At 46.3% G+C, this 14872-nt stretch overlaps 1 protein-coding gene across 1 annotated transcript in view; it reads right to left on the bottom strand.

Moving 5' to 3' along the window:
- Positions 1-14872, bottom strand: part of Dip2b (disco interacting protein 2 homolog B) — an 87281-nt gene that overhangs the window by 28755 nt on the left and 43654 nt on the right. Inside the window, exons 17-20 of the mRNA XM_029547886.1 lie at positions 8531-8611; positions 6166-6293; positions 4471-4585; positions 831-1032 (exon numbers count right to left, since the gene is read on the bottom strand). Of these exons, the coding sequence (XP_029403746.1) occupies positions 831-1032; positions 4471-4585; positions 6166-6293; positions 8531-8611 (526 nt within the window). The remainder of the gene's footprint in view (positions 1-830; positions 1033-4470; positions 4586-6165; positions 6294-8530; positions 8612-14872) is intronic.

Here is a 14872-nt window from a genome sequence, read left to right as displayed (position 1 = left end):
CAGATCTTGTTACGGATGGTTATGAGCCACCATGTGGTTGCTGGGATTTGAACTCCGGACCTTCGGAAGAGCAGTCGGGTGCTCTACCCACTGAGCCATCTCACCAGCCCCTGTACGTTCTTAAATATACTGAAATAGGTAGAAAATGTTACCCGGCTCACTTTTTAAAAAGTAAATATCCAGGCATGGTGCACACAAGCCTCGCTCGGCCCCACCCTTCCTTCTCTAGCTGTCCCCAGTGCAGTGTTCTCAAACTGCTCTGCTCTCGGTCACAGCCACTGGGCCTCAGAAGGCAACCCAGAGAAAGCAGCACTATAGGCTGCGGAACGGGTCCTCAGGAGGGGCCTGGGTTCAATTTCCAGCACCAATAGCATGGCTCACAACCATCTGCAACCCAGTTCCAGGTAGTTCTACACCCTCTTCTGGCTACCTTGGGCACTGCACTTATGTGATACATAGGAACAAATGCAGACAAAAATACACACAAAAATAAATTTAAAGGAAAAATTTAAAGTCTACTGTACCTCTAAGAACATTTTAAAAGCACCTACTCTAACATGACTTTTTATTTAAAAACCCTTGCTCACCAGGGAATCGTGGGGCATCTGTGTAATCTAGCAATGGGGAGGCTGAAGGCAGGGTGACCATGCAGTTAAAGCCTGCCAGTGTGACACAGCCAGATCCTATCTCAAAAAAACACAACAGCCATACCATTACTTAAAATACGATTTACTCACAGTAAATAAATGGAGGGCTTTTAACGTTAAATAGGCTCGATAACTTTTAGCTTTTAACACTGTAACATAAGCAACGAGAAGCCACATTATTACCTGGCTGCTTTTGTCGGGGCTTCGGCAAGTTCGTCACACACGTATGTGGACACATGAGGATATTACACGGGTGTAGAGAACCCTCCAGAAAGAGCTGTTTTGTCTGGGATATATGGATTCCTCCTAGTGGGGTTTTTGGTAATGTGTTGGCTGGCACCAGGGCAAGACAGTACACGCCGACTTGATGGATGCTGTCGATCGCCTGGAAAACACAGGGAGACATCCAGTGAGATGCTCTGACAGAGCCACTGTTGTATACTATTGTAGCACAGTGTGTTTTCTCTGCTCACCCCAGGTGGGAGTCTGGTAGATCATTACATTCTCACATGTCCTGCCCACATCTCCTCTCTCTACCCTGCTGCTACCTGCAAGGTATACTTGACACCTGGTTTTCCTTCTCACAATCCTTGGAGCCCTTCCTTTCAAACCTGAGCCTGGCAGAATGGAAGGGAGGCAAGAAGGGCTCTTCCGCCATCAACCAAGACGCGACCCAAGACTACACTATCAGCACTCAAAAGTGCATCCATGGAGTGGGCTACAAGAGGCACGAGTGGGCCCTGTAAGGAACTATGTGATGTGGAACTGTACGATGAAGCAGGCAGGGCTTCAGGTGTTCCACATTGTATCTTGTCTATTTGTCCAGAAAATGTAATAAGGATGAGAAGTCACAGACAAGCTCTTTGTGATGGCAATGTGTGTCTCTCACCACATTTAAAATAATCTACGACCAATCTGGGTAAGGACTAACCTGCTGAATGTCAAGTAAAGCTAGGAATTGAGAGGAAAGGATCTCTTATGTGGATGGCTGAGGGGAAAGGGATCTCTTATGTGGATGGCTGAGGGGAAAGGGATCTCTTATGTGGATGGCTGAGGGNTGTGGATGGCTGAGGGGAAAGGGATCTCTTATGTGGATGGCTGAGGGAAAGGGATCTCTTATGTGGATGGCTGAGGGGAAAGGGATCTCTTATGTAGATGGCTGAGGGGAAAGGGATCTCTTATGTGGATGGCTGAGGGGAAGGGATCTCTTATGTGGATGGCCGTGGTGGTCACGGTGTCCACAGCCTCCACCTGGAAGCCTGAGGCAAGAGTCCAAAGGCAGACAGGTTACCACCATTCCCAGGCAGACAGGCTGGGATTAAAGGTGTAGGCCATCTTCCCAGACTAAAATGACTAATGACTAAAATCCATAGGATTGCAGTTAAGTTCCTGTAGCCACTTTCTCGGTTGTGTGTGGACTTGGCCTATGTGCTCCAGAACTTCTGAATAGCATAAGCAGGTTTGTTTGGATATATGTGTCATGAAAACACTTCTCTTTTTTCCTAGTTTAAAAAAAAAAAAAATGGGCTGGAGAGATGGCTCAGAGGATAAAAGCACTGACTACTCTTCCAAAGGTCGAGTTCAATTCCCAGAAACCACATGGTGGCTCACAACTATCCGTAATGAGATCTGACACCCTCTTCTGGTGTGTCTGAAGACAGCTACAAGTGTATGAATGTATATTAAATAAATAAGGTTTTTTAAAAAAAATTATGATAATATATGTGTGCACATGCACTTGCTGCAGTGACCTGGGAAGGCCAGAGTGTAGTGCTGTGGGTCAGTGCTCTCTTTCCACCTTTATTGGGTCCTGAAGGTTAAACAGGTTGTCAGGCTCCAACTGCAAGTAACTATCAGCTGTTGGACTCTTACTATAGTTCTTTAATTCATTTCCTTTTACTTTGGGTACGTGAATGTTTTGCCTACATGTATGCCTGATGCCCACAGGACACTGGGGTTACAGACTGCTGTGGGAGCTGGGATACAAATCCAGGTCCTCTGGAAGAGTAGCTAGTGATCTTAACCGATGACCTATCTCTCCAGCCCCTTACTATTGCTTCTTTGTGACAGGGATTTAATATGCAGCCCATAGTGGTGGCTTTGAACGCTAAATTCTCCAACCTCCTCCTTCCAAGTGTTGGGATTATAGCATGTACTGTCATATTTGGCTAAAACAAACCTGCATGTTTGCCTCTCAGCTAGCTTTCAGATAACCAGGTACCAGTCCAGCTCCAGTCTTCAGAAATATTTTTGGTCTAATTTATATTCAGATTTTTTTCCTCTGAGGGTTTTTCAGTCAGGGTCTCTTTACGTAGCCCTCACTGGCCTGGAACTCAACTCACAGGGATCTGCCTGCCTCTGCCTCCAGAGTAGTGGGGTAAAAGGCATGTACTACTATACCTAGTTCCCTTCACTTCTATAACACAAACAGCCCATCTGCATAGTAGATGACCATTCAGAACCATGTACTCTGAGGATGGAGTGCAATCTAAGGTTTTCTAGCACCATCTCTCATGCTTGTGTTACAAATGCCCTAGGCAGAGAAGTCACAGTCCCTGGACATAAATAACACATGAGTTGTCACCGTGAGGCAGTACAGCTTATTCTGGACTGTGCACTTAGTCAATAAATGCTTCTGGATCCTACATGCTGCACGCTGCATAGTTCTCAGGTCTGGGGCTGAGCAGAGAACAAAGTGAGCAGAGAAGTCAGCCTGCACAGGGCTCATCTTGGCTTCTACATTATTAAGAAACAACACTGTGCTGGGCAGTAGTGGCGCACGCCTTTAATCCCAGCACTTGGGAGGCAGAGGCAGGTGGCAGGCAGAGGCCAGCCTGGTCTACAGAGTGAGTTCCAGGACAGCCAGGGCTACACAGAGAAACCCTGTCTCAAAAAAAAAAAACCAAAAAACAAAAAAAGAAACAACACTGCTTACAGAGTGCAGGGGTTGCATGCTTCCGCTCAACTCACTGTTTCTGGAGGACTCTGTCCTCTTCATAGGTCTGGAGTAAAGCCACATGCTTCTACATACATTGTGGTAAAGAGACTGACACTCATGATGTTGGGGAGGCCGGACCCCTTCACTCCTCCAACTTGTTTCCACTAAAAACAACTTCTCAACCCCGAGTCTTCTTCCTGACCTCGTGGCTCATCCAATCTACTCCTCTAACTCCACAGAAAAGCTCCTTGCATAAAGAAAAACATTTCCATGTTCTAGGACCTCCACATGTAAGGTGTGGCAGGACCAAGGCTAACTGACAGCCCATTAGTCATTTTCAGCTGCGCACCATACACGGTCAGTCACAGTCTTCTTGGGTAGCAAACACTCGGGCATGAGAGAGTTAGCTGAAGCAAGTCGGCTGAATTTCTAGACAACCTGAGCAGAACAATCTATTTAGTCCACGGGGAGGAATGGTGCTAGCTGATCTTGCACAATAATTGTCAAGGGGAAAAAAAAAAACCAGGTAGTTAGGGGGTGTGAGAAAAGTTAAGAGGATGGGGAAGGAGAGTGGACATAAATGCATTTTACTGTAAACATGTATAAATTTATATGTATGTATATATGCTTTTAGACACATACAAATATATACATTTGTTGCTGTTTGAGACAGGGTTTCTCTGTGTAGCCCTGGCTGTCCTTGAATTCACTCTGTAGACCAGGCTGGCCTCAGACTCACAGGGATCGGCCTCTTCCTGCCTCCTGAGTGCTGGGATTAAAGGTGTGTGGCATCATCACACCAGGCTCAAACATAATTTTTAAAGATGGCATATCTGGTAGCCTGCATTGGCAGCCACCCCTGATCCAGCGCAGTCAGGCACTCACCTGCAGCACACGGCTCATCCACTGGAAACTGTCTTCCTCAGATGCATCGGGCCTTTGTTCTGCCACCACCACAATGCGCTCGTCATAAAACACAGACACAGAAAACACAGCAATTCTAAGAGAGACAGATCAAACACATCAGTCTCCCTTCAAAACCATCCTATTAGCTTTCCTCAGTTGGAATCAAAGAGGAGCCATCCCACCCACACCACCCAGACATGAGCAGTAGAAAGAAAATGTGCAGTCACCAGCACCAAGTCAGGACCGAAAGAGTCACTGAAAATAAAACCAAAAAGCACCGATTTAGCACCAATGAGTGGCAAACACGACACAGTTCCTGGCTTTGTGGCGCTTACGTGTCACACAGTTACTGAAGGCATGTTGTAATAAGCACCAGGAAGCGCCTGGGTCGGGCCAGTGGAGTGGCTATGGGTGCTTGGGGGAGCGCCTCCCTGGGGAGTGGACACTGGAGCAGAGACCTGAAGGAGGTGAGCACGCGAGCCACGCGAAGATCTGGAGGAAGAGGATTCCGGGCAGAAGGAACGGAAAGCGGAAAGGTTCTGAGGTAGGGACGAGCTTGGCAGGTTTGAGGAACAGCGAGAAGGCCAGTGTGCCTGGAGCAGAGTGGTGAAGCAGAGAGTGGAGCGAGTCAGACGCAGGCAGGCAAGGGAGACCAAGAGAGGGAGGGGATGGAAGTGGACCCGAGGGAGGTCTCCGCTCAAATGTCCCCTTACTAGTGAGGCGTTCCCAGACCACCTCCTGTGTTCACTCCACAGCACTCAGACCCTCTTCACGTGCAATCTATGTTACTGTTTGCCTGACTTCAGTGTTTGTCCTAAGAATAGAAGGCACACATACAGCCTGTTTTGTTCACTGCCAAAGTACCCCAAAAAGCAGTGAGGATTTGTTGACTGAATACAGGAGGACTGAAACAACTGACAGCCAGCGATGTCGGCTTGCCTGCCCCCGGGATGCTAACTGCGCTAGGTACTGTGCTGTGCACTAGGGGGGCGGCTGCAAGCACAGACTGTGGGTCTCGGCCCATGAAGCTCCATGCCTGGGAAGCCAGACCACGACAGAAAACCACACAGTGCAGGAGCTGGTGTTTTCTGTGATGTCTTCAGATCCTTCCTTCTTACATAACTACGGTCAGGACAGGAGAGAGAAGGCGGCATAGGCTCCAAGCACAGCATGCATGTGTATGAAGATGCTCTTGTGTAAAAACAAGGTGAAAATCATCCTAGCAGACACTGTCTACAACTGCTGGGCTCGCTCTCCTTGCATTAGTAAGCACAGGAGAAGGCCTGCTCTTGTTCACAAAACCTACAGTTCTAGCACTTAGCTGCCATGTCAGTCTCCACATAGAAACACAACCCTTCAGTCAGAAATGAGAGAAAGATTCTTAGGTCTGCTCTCGCACAGAGTGGCAGCCACCTACACTGGCCTGGACAGCACCATCTCTGAAGAAGGTATGTTTTATCTTGGAATTCTCCTCAGTCTTCAGAATCAAAAATCAGTTGACAGACTCTGAGGCTGCTCACATTTTATTCCTCAGCCACCAAAGAGCCAACGCTGCAGGATGGGTACTTAAAGCCGGGTTTGTCATTTTAAGCCAGGCCAACCCAAGCACTTGGAAGAACCCACAGAACGCAGCTCAGATCACCCGAGTGGTGACACAGACCTCAGAACACTCACCTTCCTCGATAGACAGTCTTTATAGACTCCACAGCCAATCCAGTTGCAACAATGTCATCAGCGTTATGTCTTCGGCCACTGACCATGAGTAATCCATCCATTTTTCCAACCACGAACACCAAGCTACCCTGAAAGTTAGCAATGATTCACCTTCATTTCCACAGTTTAAAGGGTAAAACAGATACCTTACATTTCCTGTTTTCATGAAAATGTCATTAAACAAAACAAAATAAAACAATAAGTAAGATACCTGTGAAACATGTACACAGTTCAACTCCCAACACCACAAAAATGTGTTTATATGAAAGAAAATAATGTCATAGTTTATGGATTTTTTTTTTTTTTTTAAGAATTAGTGAAAAAGTGGCATCTTTAAGTCACTGAGTCTTTTTAAAAGGCACTCTGTATCTGTGTGCATGTGTGTAGGCACAGGCAGGCCACTGCCCACTGTGAGTCAGAGGACAACTCGCAGGAACTGTTCTCCGTCCACCCAATGGGCCCAGAGACACCTTTACCCGTTGAGCCATCTGGCTAGCATCCACTGAGGCCTTACAGTCTATAAGAGATTAATTCGTTCATACTTATTCTTAGGGGAAAAATCTCACTCTCACAGGAAAGAAACTGTGATCACACACCGAGTTCAAGTTCCCAGTCACAGGTGTGTATTAGCTCAGCTCGTCTTCTGTAATAGTCACAGGGTGAATACCAGGGAGACAAATGCTACTTTATTACTACTGGAGCTAGAGAGAGCCAACGTTTTAGTGTGTGAATAGTTGCTTTGAGCTCCAAGGGTAACACTGTCTCCATTGGCAAGACCAGAAACAGATACCTAAGAAGGCCTGAGAACTGCAGACAAAACGGACAACAGAGCTGTGGGCCACTGGGCCATGGCCCTTCACGTGCCCTCATCCAGTGGGCAGTTACCTCCACAAGAATGTCACTCTTTTACTTGCTGAGCACAACGTAGTGCCACACAATGACTGGGCTAAGCCAGAAAAACAGAATGTCAATGCACAGGAAGCTGTTGGTCTACCCACAGTGCCAGAGGGAGCCAGCCAATTCCACAATGCCAGAGCCAGAGGTGAGATACTTCTAACAGTCTGTCGGTGTTAAATGGAGAAGGGGAGGCTAGAGAGACGGCTCGGTGGTTAAGGGAATGTTCTGGTCTTGCAGAGGACATGAGTGTGGTTTCCAGCACAAAGTCTGGTGGCTCACCACTCTTTTAACTCCAACACTGCTATGCATGTAGACTTGCACATACAATTAACATAATAGAAACAAATCCTTAAAAAAAGAGAGAGAAGGGATGCCTGCTTCACCAAATCTTTCACAGTGAGGCTGTTTAGGTGACATGGTATTTCCATCTTCATCTTCCTTGCAGCTAGATCTGACCATGGGACTAGTTCAGGCCACACACAACCAGAACCTTTCCCTGGGGTTTAGGGGATCATTTGTAGAGAACAGACAACAGTCTGTCTGTTTCAGACTGACGCAGCGTCCTGGACCTCAATGGCAGTGCAGCAAGCTCGCTCAAGAGGTGGGCACTTGAGACAGCCGAGGCTGCACTGCAGTGTTAAGAGCTCAGTGTCACATGCTCTCACAGGAGCGAGCGGGAGGGGGAGGAGGAAGAGGGGGCAGGAAGGAGCCAGTGACAGATGGAGGGTATGAGTTGATAGGGTAGCGACTACCCACAGCTCCCCACTGCCCTACCCACTGGCCATCACAGCCTGGCTCTCTGCTGCCTTCATGCCCTCCCCAGGCTCAGTATGTGCCTTGAGAACAGGCTTTTTGGGTCCGAGTCTCTCTAGATAACTACCTATGAATAGTGCTTGCCAAGTAACACACTATTTTCTAGGAATTTACAATGACCCAGGGTGGGCACTGCTGAATCTGTAAGAAAACACTCTCTACATTCCCCACTCAGTTTCCCTCAGCTTTTCCGGAATGCTTAAACTTCTCCTCAGAGCATGTTAACCTAAATCAAGAAAAGTAGTAAGAATAAGTGAAAACTTTAAAAAACATAGGATACATATGAAGCCTTAGTCTATAGGAGTCATAGAAACATAGGCAAGACACAGACAACATCAGCTCATTCCTGTGTCAGTCTTCTACAATCAGCCTGAAGGGTAGTGCATCGTTTTTAATCCCAGCACTTGGGAGGCTGAGGTAGGGATCTCCATGAGTTCCAACCCAGGCAGGACTCTGCAGTTAGACCTTGTCTAAAAAAACAGGAGGAGGAACCGTTTGGATTGTTGTTAATGGGCCAGTGACACCCTTCAACTACTCAGAAACTGTTCAGTTCTGTGAGTCAAGATTCAAATGCTTTTAAATCAAATGTTGCAAAATCAACAGAACTGTCACTTACAGGCCCAACAAATCCCAGCAGCCCTGACCGGATGAAGGGCACGTCCCCTACAGGAGAGCCTGAAGAAGTCACTGGAATCACCTAAAAGACAAAAGGAAAAAGGTGAAAAGCTTGGCTAGTTTAAAAAAAAAATGTATCTGATTTTTAGAAGTCTTACTTAAGAGAAAACTGTATGTATGATATTCTAACTGAGCAGGGCATGGTTGGTACAAGCCTTTAATTCCAGCACTTAGGAGTCAGGCAGTAGAGCTCTGTGATTCAGAGGCCAGCCAGGTATACACTGCAAACTCCAGGCCAGCCAAGATGTCATAGTGAGACCCTGTCTCTAAAAATAACAAATCAACCCCCAAAGAGAAATACATATATATTGCTTATTGGAAGGTATAATATGCAACAAATCCAGAAATTTCATCCAGTTCAGTGTTTAACTCTCCAGACTTTTAAAAAGACACATAATATTTTATTATGTTTATTTGTGTTTGTATCACTGTAAGCATCATGCCTTTATATGCTTGTGGAGGTCAAAGGGCAAATGCAGGAACTGGCTCTCTCCTTTCGCCATGTGGATTGTGGGTAGCACACATCAGGGAGCATGTGAATTGCCTCACCCACTGTGTCATCTCACAAGACACAAAGACTAATGTCACAACTAAGTATGTTAACCCAGGGTCACGGGGTAGGCTTCTGCACAAGCCTGAGGACTGCAGTTCTGATCTCCAGCACCCCCAAAAAAAGGCCATGGGGGAGGGGATGGACGGCAGGACGTCCAGGATGTCCTAGCCAGCTACTAAAGCCTAAACAGCAGACAAACATAAACAAGGTGGAGTGGGTCAGAGGTCGATGCCCCACATCAACTGTTTTACACGCACAAGCACATACAGAAAGCACATGCACACACACACACACACGTGTGTAATCACACCTACAAAGGCATATATCACATATGCACACAATTAAAAAGGGAAATATTAAAAAATAAAAAAAGGGGAATCACAATTACACTTTTGTCTGTCTGTCTTTTTCACTAACAGACCTTTGACAATGTATCTTGTATAGCTTCCCCATCAGGTAATGACCAGTCTAGGCCATGCTTGTACAGTAGAACCCTTCACAGGGCAGAGGATACTGAAGTCCTGAGAGTTGATTCTGGTTCTGCAGTTTACTGGCAAGGCAGATTCTGGGTAAATGCCGGCAGCTCTGAGCCTCAGGTTCTTTTCTGCTGTAAACAATGCTCTCAAACCTCTCGTGGGCGGAGGTAAAGGTAGCAATCTGAGCAGATCTGGAGAGGGGCACATGGTGCCTGACCCAGGGTTGCACTCAGGACTTATTAGTGATTAGAATGCAGTCTCTGTCTGGATAGGATGACCCTGATTTCTCATAATGGCAAGCAGCAGTGTGACAGGGTGTCCCACACAACCGCTACACATCAACACCGGCTCCCCTGTATTACAGTTAGCACTGTGTACTACCACTGTCCAAATGGGGAAACAGAACAAAAACCCAGACATTCCATCATGAATTAAACTGTATTTCCTCAATGGTGATAGTTAAATGTCTTTTTCTCTACTGTCAAGTTGTGTATGTAAATGTGTATGTATAGAAAATAGCTTATTTATGCAAATATCCTGGGTTTTTTCTTAATTCCTTCTTGATTTTTTTCAAATTTACATTTATGGGTATTTTGCCTACATGCATATATCTGATTGGGCCTGGAGCTGTCACTTGAGTGTTGGGAACTGAACCCACCACTGGGCCATCTCTCCAGCCCCACCTCTCTTTCTCAACCTTTCTCTCTCTCTCTCTCTCTCTCTCTTTCTCTCTCTCTCTCTATGCATGCGCGTGCGCGCGCGCGCACACACACACACACACACACACACACACACATTCATTATGTGCTCCATCTACCCACCCACCCACCCATGTATCCACTGTCACTCTCTTTGTACCTGCATGTCCCAGTGCGTACTGAGAGGACCCAGGATAACATGCAGAAGGCAGAAGGCCGTCCTCCGATTGCAGCATCGGGGGGCCGAGCTCAGGTCACTGGGCTGTCAGACTGGGCAGCTCTCTCACCTGCCTCCTTTGTAACTAGAGTTCAATATATATATATATTATATATGTTTAAAGATTTTATTTATTTAATGTATGCAAGTGCACTGTAGCTGTGTACAGACACACCAGATCTCATTACAGATGGTTGTGAGCCACCATGTGGTTCCTGGGAATTGAACTCAGGACCTTTAGAAGAACAGTCAGTGCTCTTAACCGCTGAGCTATCTCTCCAGCTCCGACCTTTTTTTGGTTTAAATTTTATTTTTCTTTTATGGGTACGTATTAAGTACATGTACCATGAGTGCCAGTGCCCACAAAGGCCAAATGAGGGCCCTGGACATCCTAGAACTCCAGTTCCAGGTAACTGTGAGCTGCTGTCTCAGCATTAAGAACCAAACCCCGCTCCTTTGCAAGAGTAGCAAGTGTCCCTAACCACCAACATCTAGACATCTCCCTAGCCTGTCCAGATTATCTTTAAAAATACATCTATTAATTTTCTAATTTATTATTACTATGTTTGTGTCCTAGTAAAATGTTAACTACTTTGGAAAACACTTCAGTAAAATACTCATTAAATTTATGAAACAAAGAAAGTAGTGTTTACCCTTTAGAACTACTTTTATTGCTTTGTTTATTGAGTGTAGATGTGTATGTGTCTGTGTGGGTGCCTGTGTGCCATGGTATACCTACAAAGGCCTGAAAACAGCTGGTGGGAGGGAGGCTCTCCTCATCTGCTATGTGGTAGGGACTGAAGCCCATTATCAGGCTTGCTCCCAGGTACATTCATCTGCTGAGCCAGCTCACCTCACCCACCAACCTACTATTTCTTCCTTTCCAGGTGAGGCCCCATCCCACTTTGCCATCTCTACACTTACACTGGATATAGAAAATGTTGTGTGGGCTAAGCTGCATTGCACCACCATCATACCTGGTACTTGGCTAGTACTCAAGCACCACCAACAAACTGAGAAGTCCAGGCTAGCAGCTGCCTTTGGGAAAGGTAAAAAGTAGGTATTATCTGCAAATGCTGCTTGAGGGCCTGAGAGATGGCTTATGGGTGAAAGTACTTCTCTGTGGGCCCAAAGAGCCGAGCTTAGCCTACAGAGCCTCACACCCGTGACCCTAGCACTCCAACAGTAAGATAGGAGGCAGACACAGGAGCAAGAGTCCACGTGGCCGGCTAGCCTGAAATACACACTGCAGCAAAAACAAGAGAGAACCTGGCTAACAAAGTGCAAGTAGGGGCTGGAGAGATGGCTCAGAGGTTAAGAGTGCCTGTTCATCTTGTGGAGGACCTGGGTTTGATCCCCAGCATCCACATGGTGGTTTACAACCATCCGTAACTCCAGTCTAGGGGTTCCAACTCCCTCCTCTGGCCTCCAAGGGAAGCAGGCATGCACCTTGGTGCATGGACATACATGCAGGTGAAACACTTATACGTATAAATACATTTTTTATTAAAAACAAAATGAAAACAACTGACTCCCAAGAGTTGTACTCTGACCTCTACATATGTGCAGCAGTAACACTTTTTCTCCCCCTCTTTTTCTCTCCCTCCCCACCTCACTCCACCTCATTTACACACACAATAACACAATTCTGCCTGAAGTGAGGTGCAGTGGTGTTTGCCTACACCCCAGCTGAGGGATGAGGAGGGCAAATCCAAGGCAAGGTGAGATTCAGCCTCAAACAGCAAGCATTTTATTTTCAGTAAAGTAGCTTTAATGAGGAACATTATAAGTACTGAAAATAGATACATTCCAAGTACTCAAAGTCAGAAGCCAGGGTCAACAAGTGAGTCAGTAGGTTATACCACTTGCTACCATGTTTGATGACCTGAGTTCAATCCCTAGAACCCACATGGTAGGAGAGAGGAAATACCCTTAAAGCTATCCTCTGACCTTCACACAAGCAAACACACACACACACACACACACACACACACACACACACACACACACACACACACACGTATACACTAAGTAAATAAGTGAACAAAGAAACATTAAAATCCCTTCTCCCTCTTGCTCCAGCCCCTGATCACTCTGGGCCCCATTAGCACCAGCCCATAGTTTTTTGTTTTTGTTTTGTTTTGTTTTGTTTTGTTTTGTTTTGTTTCATTACAAATCCCAGCAAGTGGGCTGGAGAGATGGCTCAGCAGTTAAGAGCACTGACTGCTCTTCTGAATGTCTTGAGTTCGGATCCTAGCAACCATATGGTAGCTCACAACCATCCATAATGAGATCTGATGCCCTCTTCTGGGGTGTCTGAAGACAGCTACAGTGTTCTTACATATAATAAATAAATAAATAAATCTTAAAAAAAAAAAAGATGGAGGAGCTAATGTTTAAAAAAACAACAACAAACAAACAAACAAAACAAATCTGGCAACCACATAGTGGTTGTGGCTGCTAGGATTTGAACTCAGAACCTCTGGAAGAGCAGTCAGTGTTCTTAACTGCTGAGCCATCTCTCCAGCCCCTCAAAACAAATTTTAAAGAAGGAAAACCAGGGATGGAGACTGCAGCTCAGAACTTAGCATGCACAAGGCCTTGTGCTGAGTGCCCCACATGGAAAGAAGGGAAAGAGAATGAGTGGGAGGATTTAGAAACACTAAAATATACAAAACTTAAATAAGCTAGTCAACCAAGAGCCTGGAAATGGAGTAAACCAAGAGACTGGTGCACACATGTGAGGCACACCTGCCTGGGAGCTTCTACAAGCATCTGCTCACGCCATGTGAAGAGAAGCTACTCTGAGAACAGACATTGGTGATATGTCCTCTGCTGCTTTAAGTTTGTAAACAGAAGATGGTCGGTCCAGTTCTTAGCCTCCTTTAGGCAGCACCTCACAGATCGATCGATCGATCAATCACATGATGCACTGTCATGATGAAGGTATGCTTCGCCACTCATGGCCAGTGCACAATCGCATGCACTCATTTCCAAATAGAACAGTTGAAATGCACTTGGTCTACGCTGTCCTACCATCTAGAGCACCTAAGTGAGTCTCTGTTTCAGAAAGAGCAATTCAAAGAGCTGAAAGTCAGCAGGACTGTTAGCTCCAGTGTAACCAGCCATAATCCCCCAACAGGATTTCCCTGGTCCTGAAAAGGCAGGCACACCAACAGTTAGGCTCCAGTTCTAACCTGCAGGCTCACCAGGGCGACTTCTCATTACAGCTTAGCTTGGCAAGCAGAGTGCCTGCAGGAAGGCAAGGCAATGCACTGCGTCCTTAGAAAGTATGGCCTCACCAGAATACAAGCTTTACCTACTGCCCCACTTGTTCTGACAGAGCCCCAGCACACAAAGTAGTCTAGAACAATCTGAAACCCTGCAAAGGGTTAAGTCCTCTGTGTGTGTGTGTGTGTGTGTGTGTGTGTGTGTGTGTGTGTGTGTGTGTATGTGTGTGTATGCACGTGTGTGACGGCTCAAAGTCTATGTTGGATGTCTTCCCTGAGGTGCCTTTTCTACTGATCCCAAAGCCTGCTAAGTCTGCAAGTCGACCTCGGCAGCTTGCTTGGGGACTTCGGCAGCTGCTACACATGCCTGGCATCTGAAGATCTCAGCTCGGGCTCTCCTGCGTACAGGGCAGGTGGTTCCCCAGCTCCCGGCTCTATGTCGTTAACAGTGATCTGACACAGCAAGCACAATTGTCACAGGACTCTCAATGTCAAAATCTTGGACTTAAAAAGCTTTAACAATGGTAAATCCACTAGAATAAATCTTTTAATGTCCAACAGATAACACAACACCATTTCTATGAGTAAATATTAATTCATTTAGTGTTCAAAACAGCTTACAAGCTAGGCACTGTTACTGTTCACATTGTGTTCAAAAAATCACTTTGGTGATTTTTTTTTGTTTGGTAGGTTTGTTTTTTTCTTTTCGAGACAGGGTTTCTCTGTGTAGCCCTGGCTGTCCTGGAACTCTGTAGACCAGGCTGGCCTCACTCTCACAGAGATCCACCTGCTTCTGCTTCCCTGTGCTGTGATTAAAGGCGGGCACCCGTACGTCTGACGCTTTTGCTTTGTTCTCACATGGTCCTATTATACAGTCCAGGTTGGCCTTGAACCTGAAGTCACCTGACCCCAGGCTCCCAAGTGCTGTGATTACAAGCACTCACTACCATGTCTGGCTGTCATTCATATCTTAAAGATACAAGACCTCAGGGCTGGTGAGATGGCTCAGTGGGTAAGAGCACCCGACTGCTCTTCTGAAGGTCCGGAGTTCAAATCCCAGCAACCACATGGTGGCTCACAACCATCCGTAACAAGATCTGACGTCCTCT

The sequence above is a fragment of the Mus pahari genome, chromosome 17, assembly GCF_900095145.1.
Source record: "Mus pahari chromosome 17, PAHARI_EIJ_v1.1, whole genome shotgun sequence".
NCBI lineage: Eukaryota > Metazoa > Chordata > Mammalia > Rodentia > Muridae > Mus > Mus pahari.
This window is presented reverse-complemented; position numbering and strand designations above follow the sequence as displayed.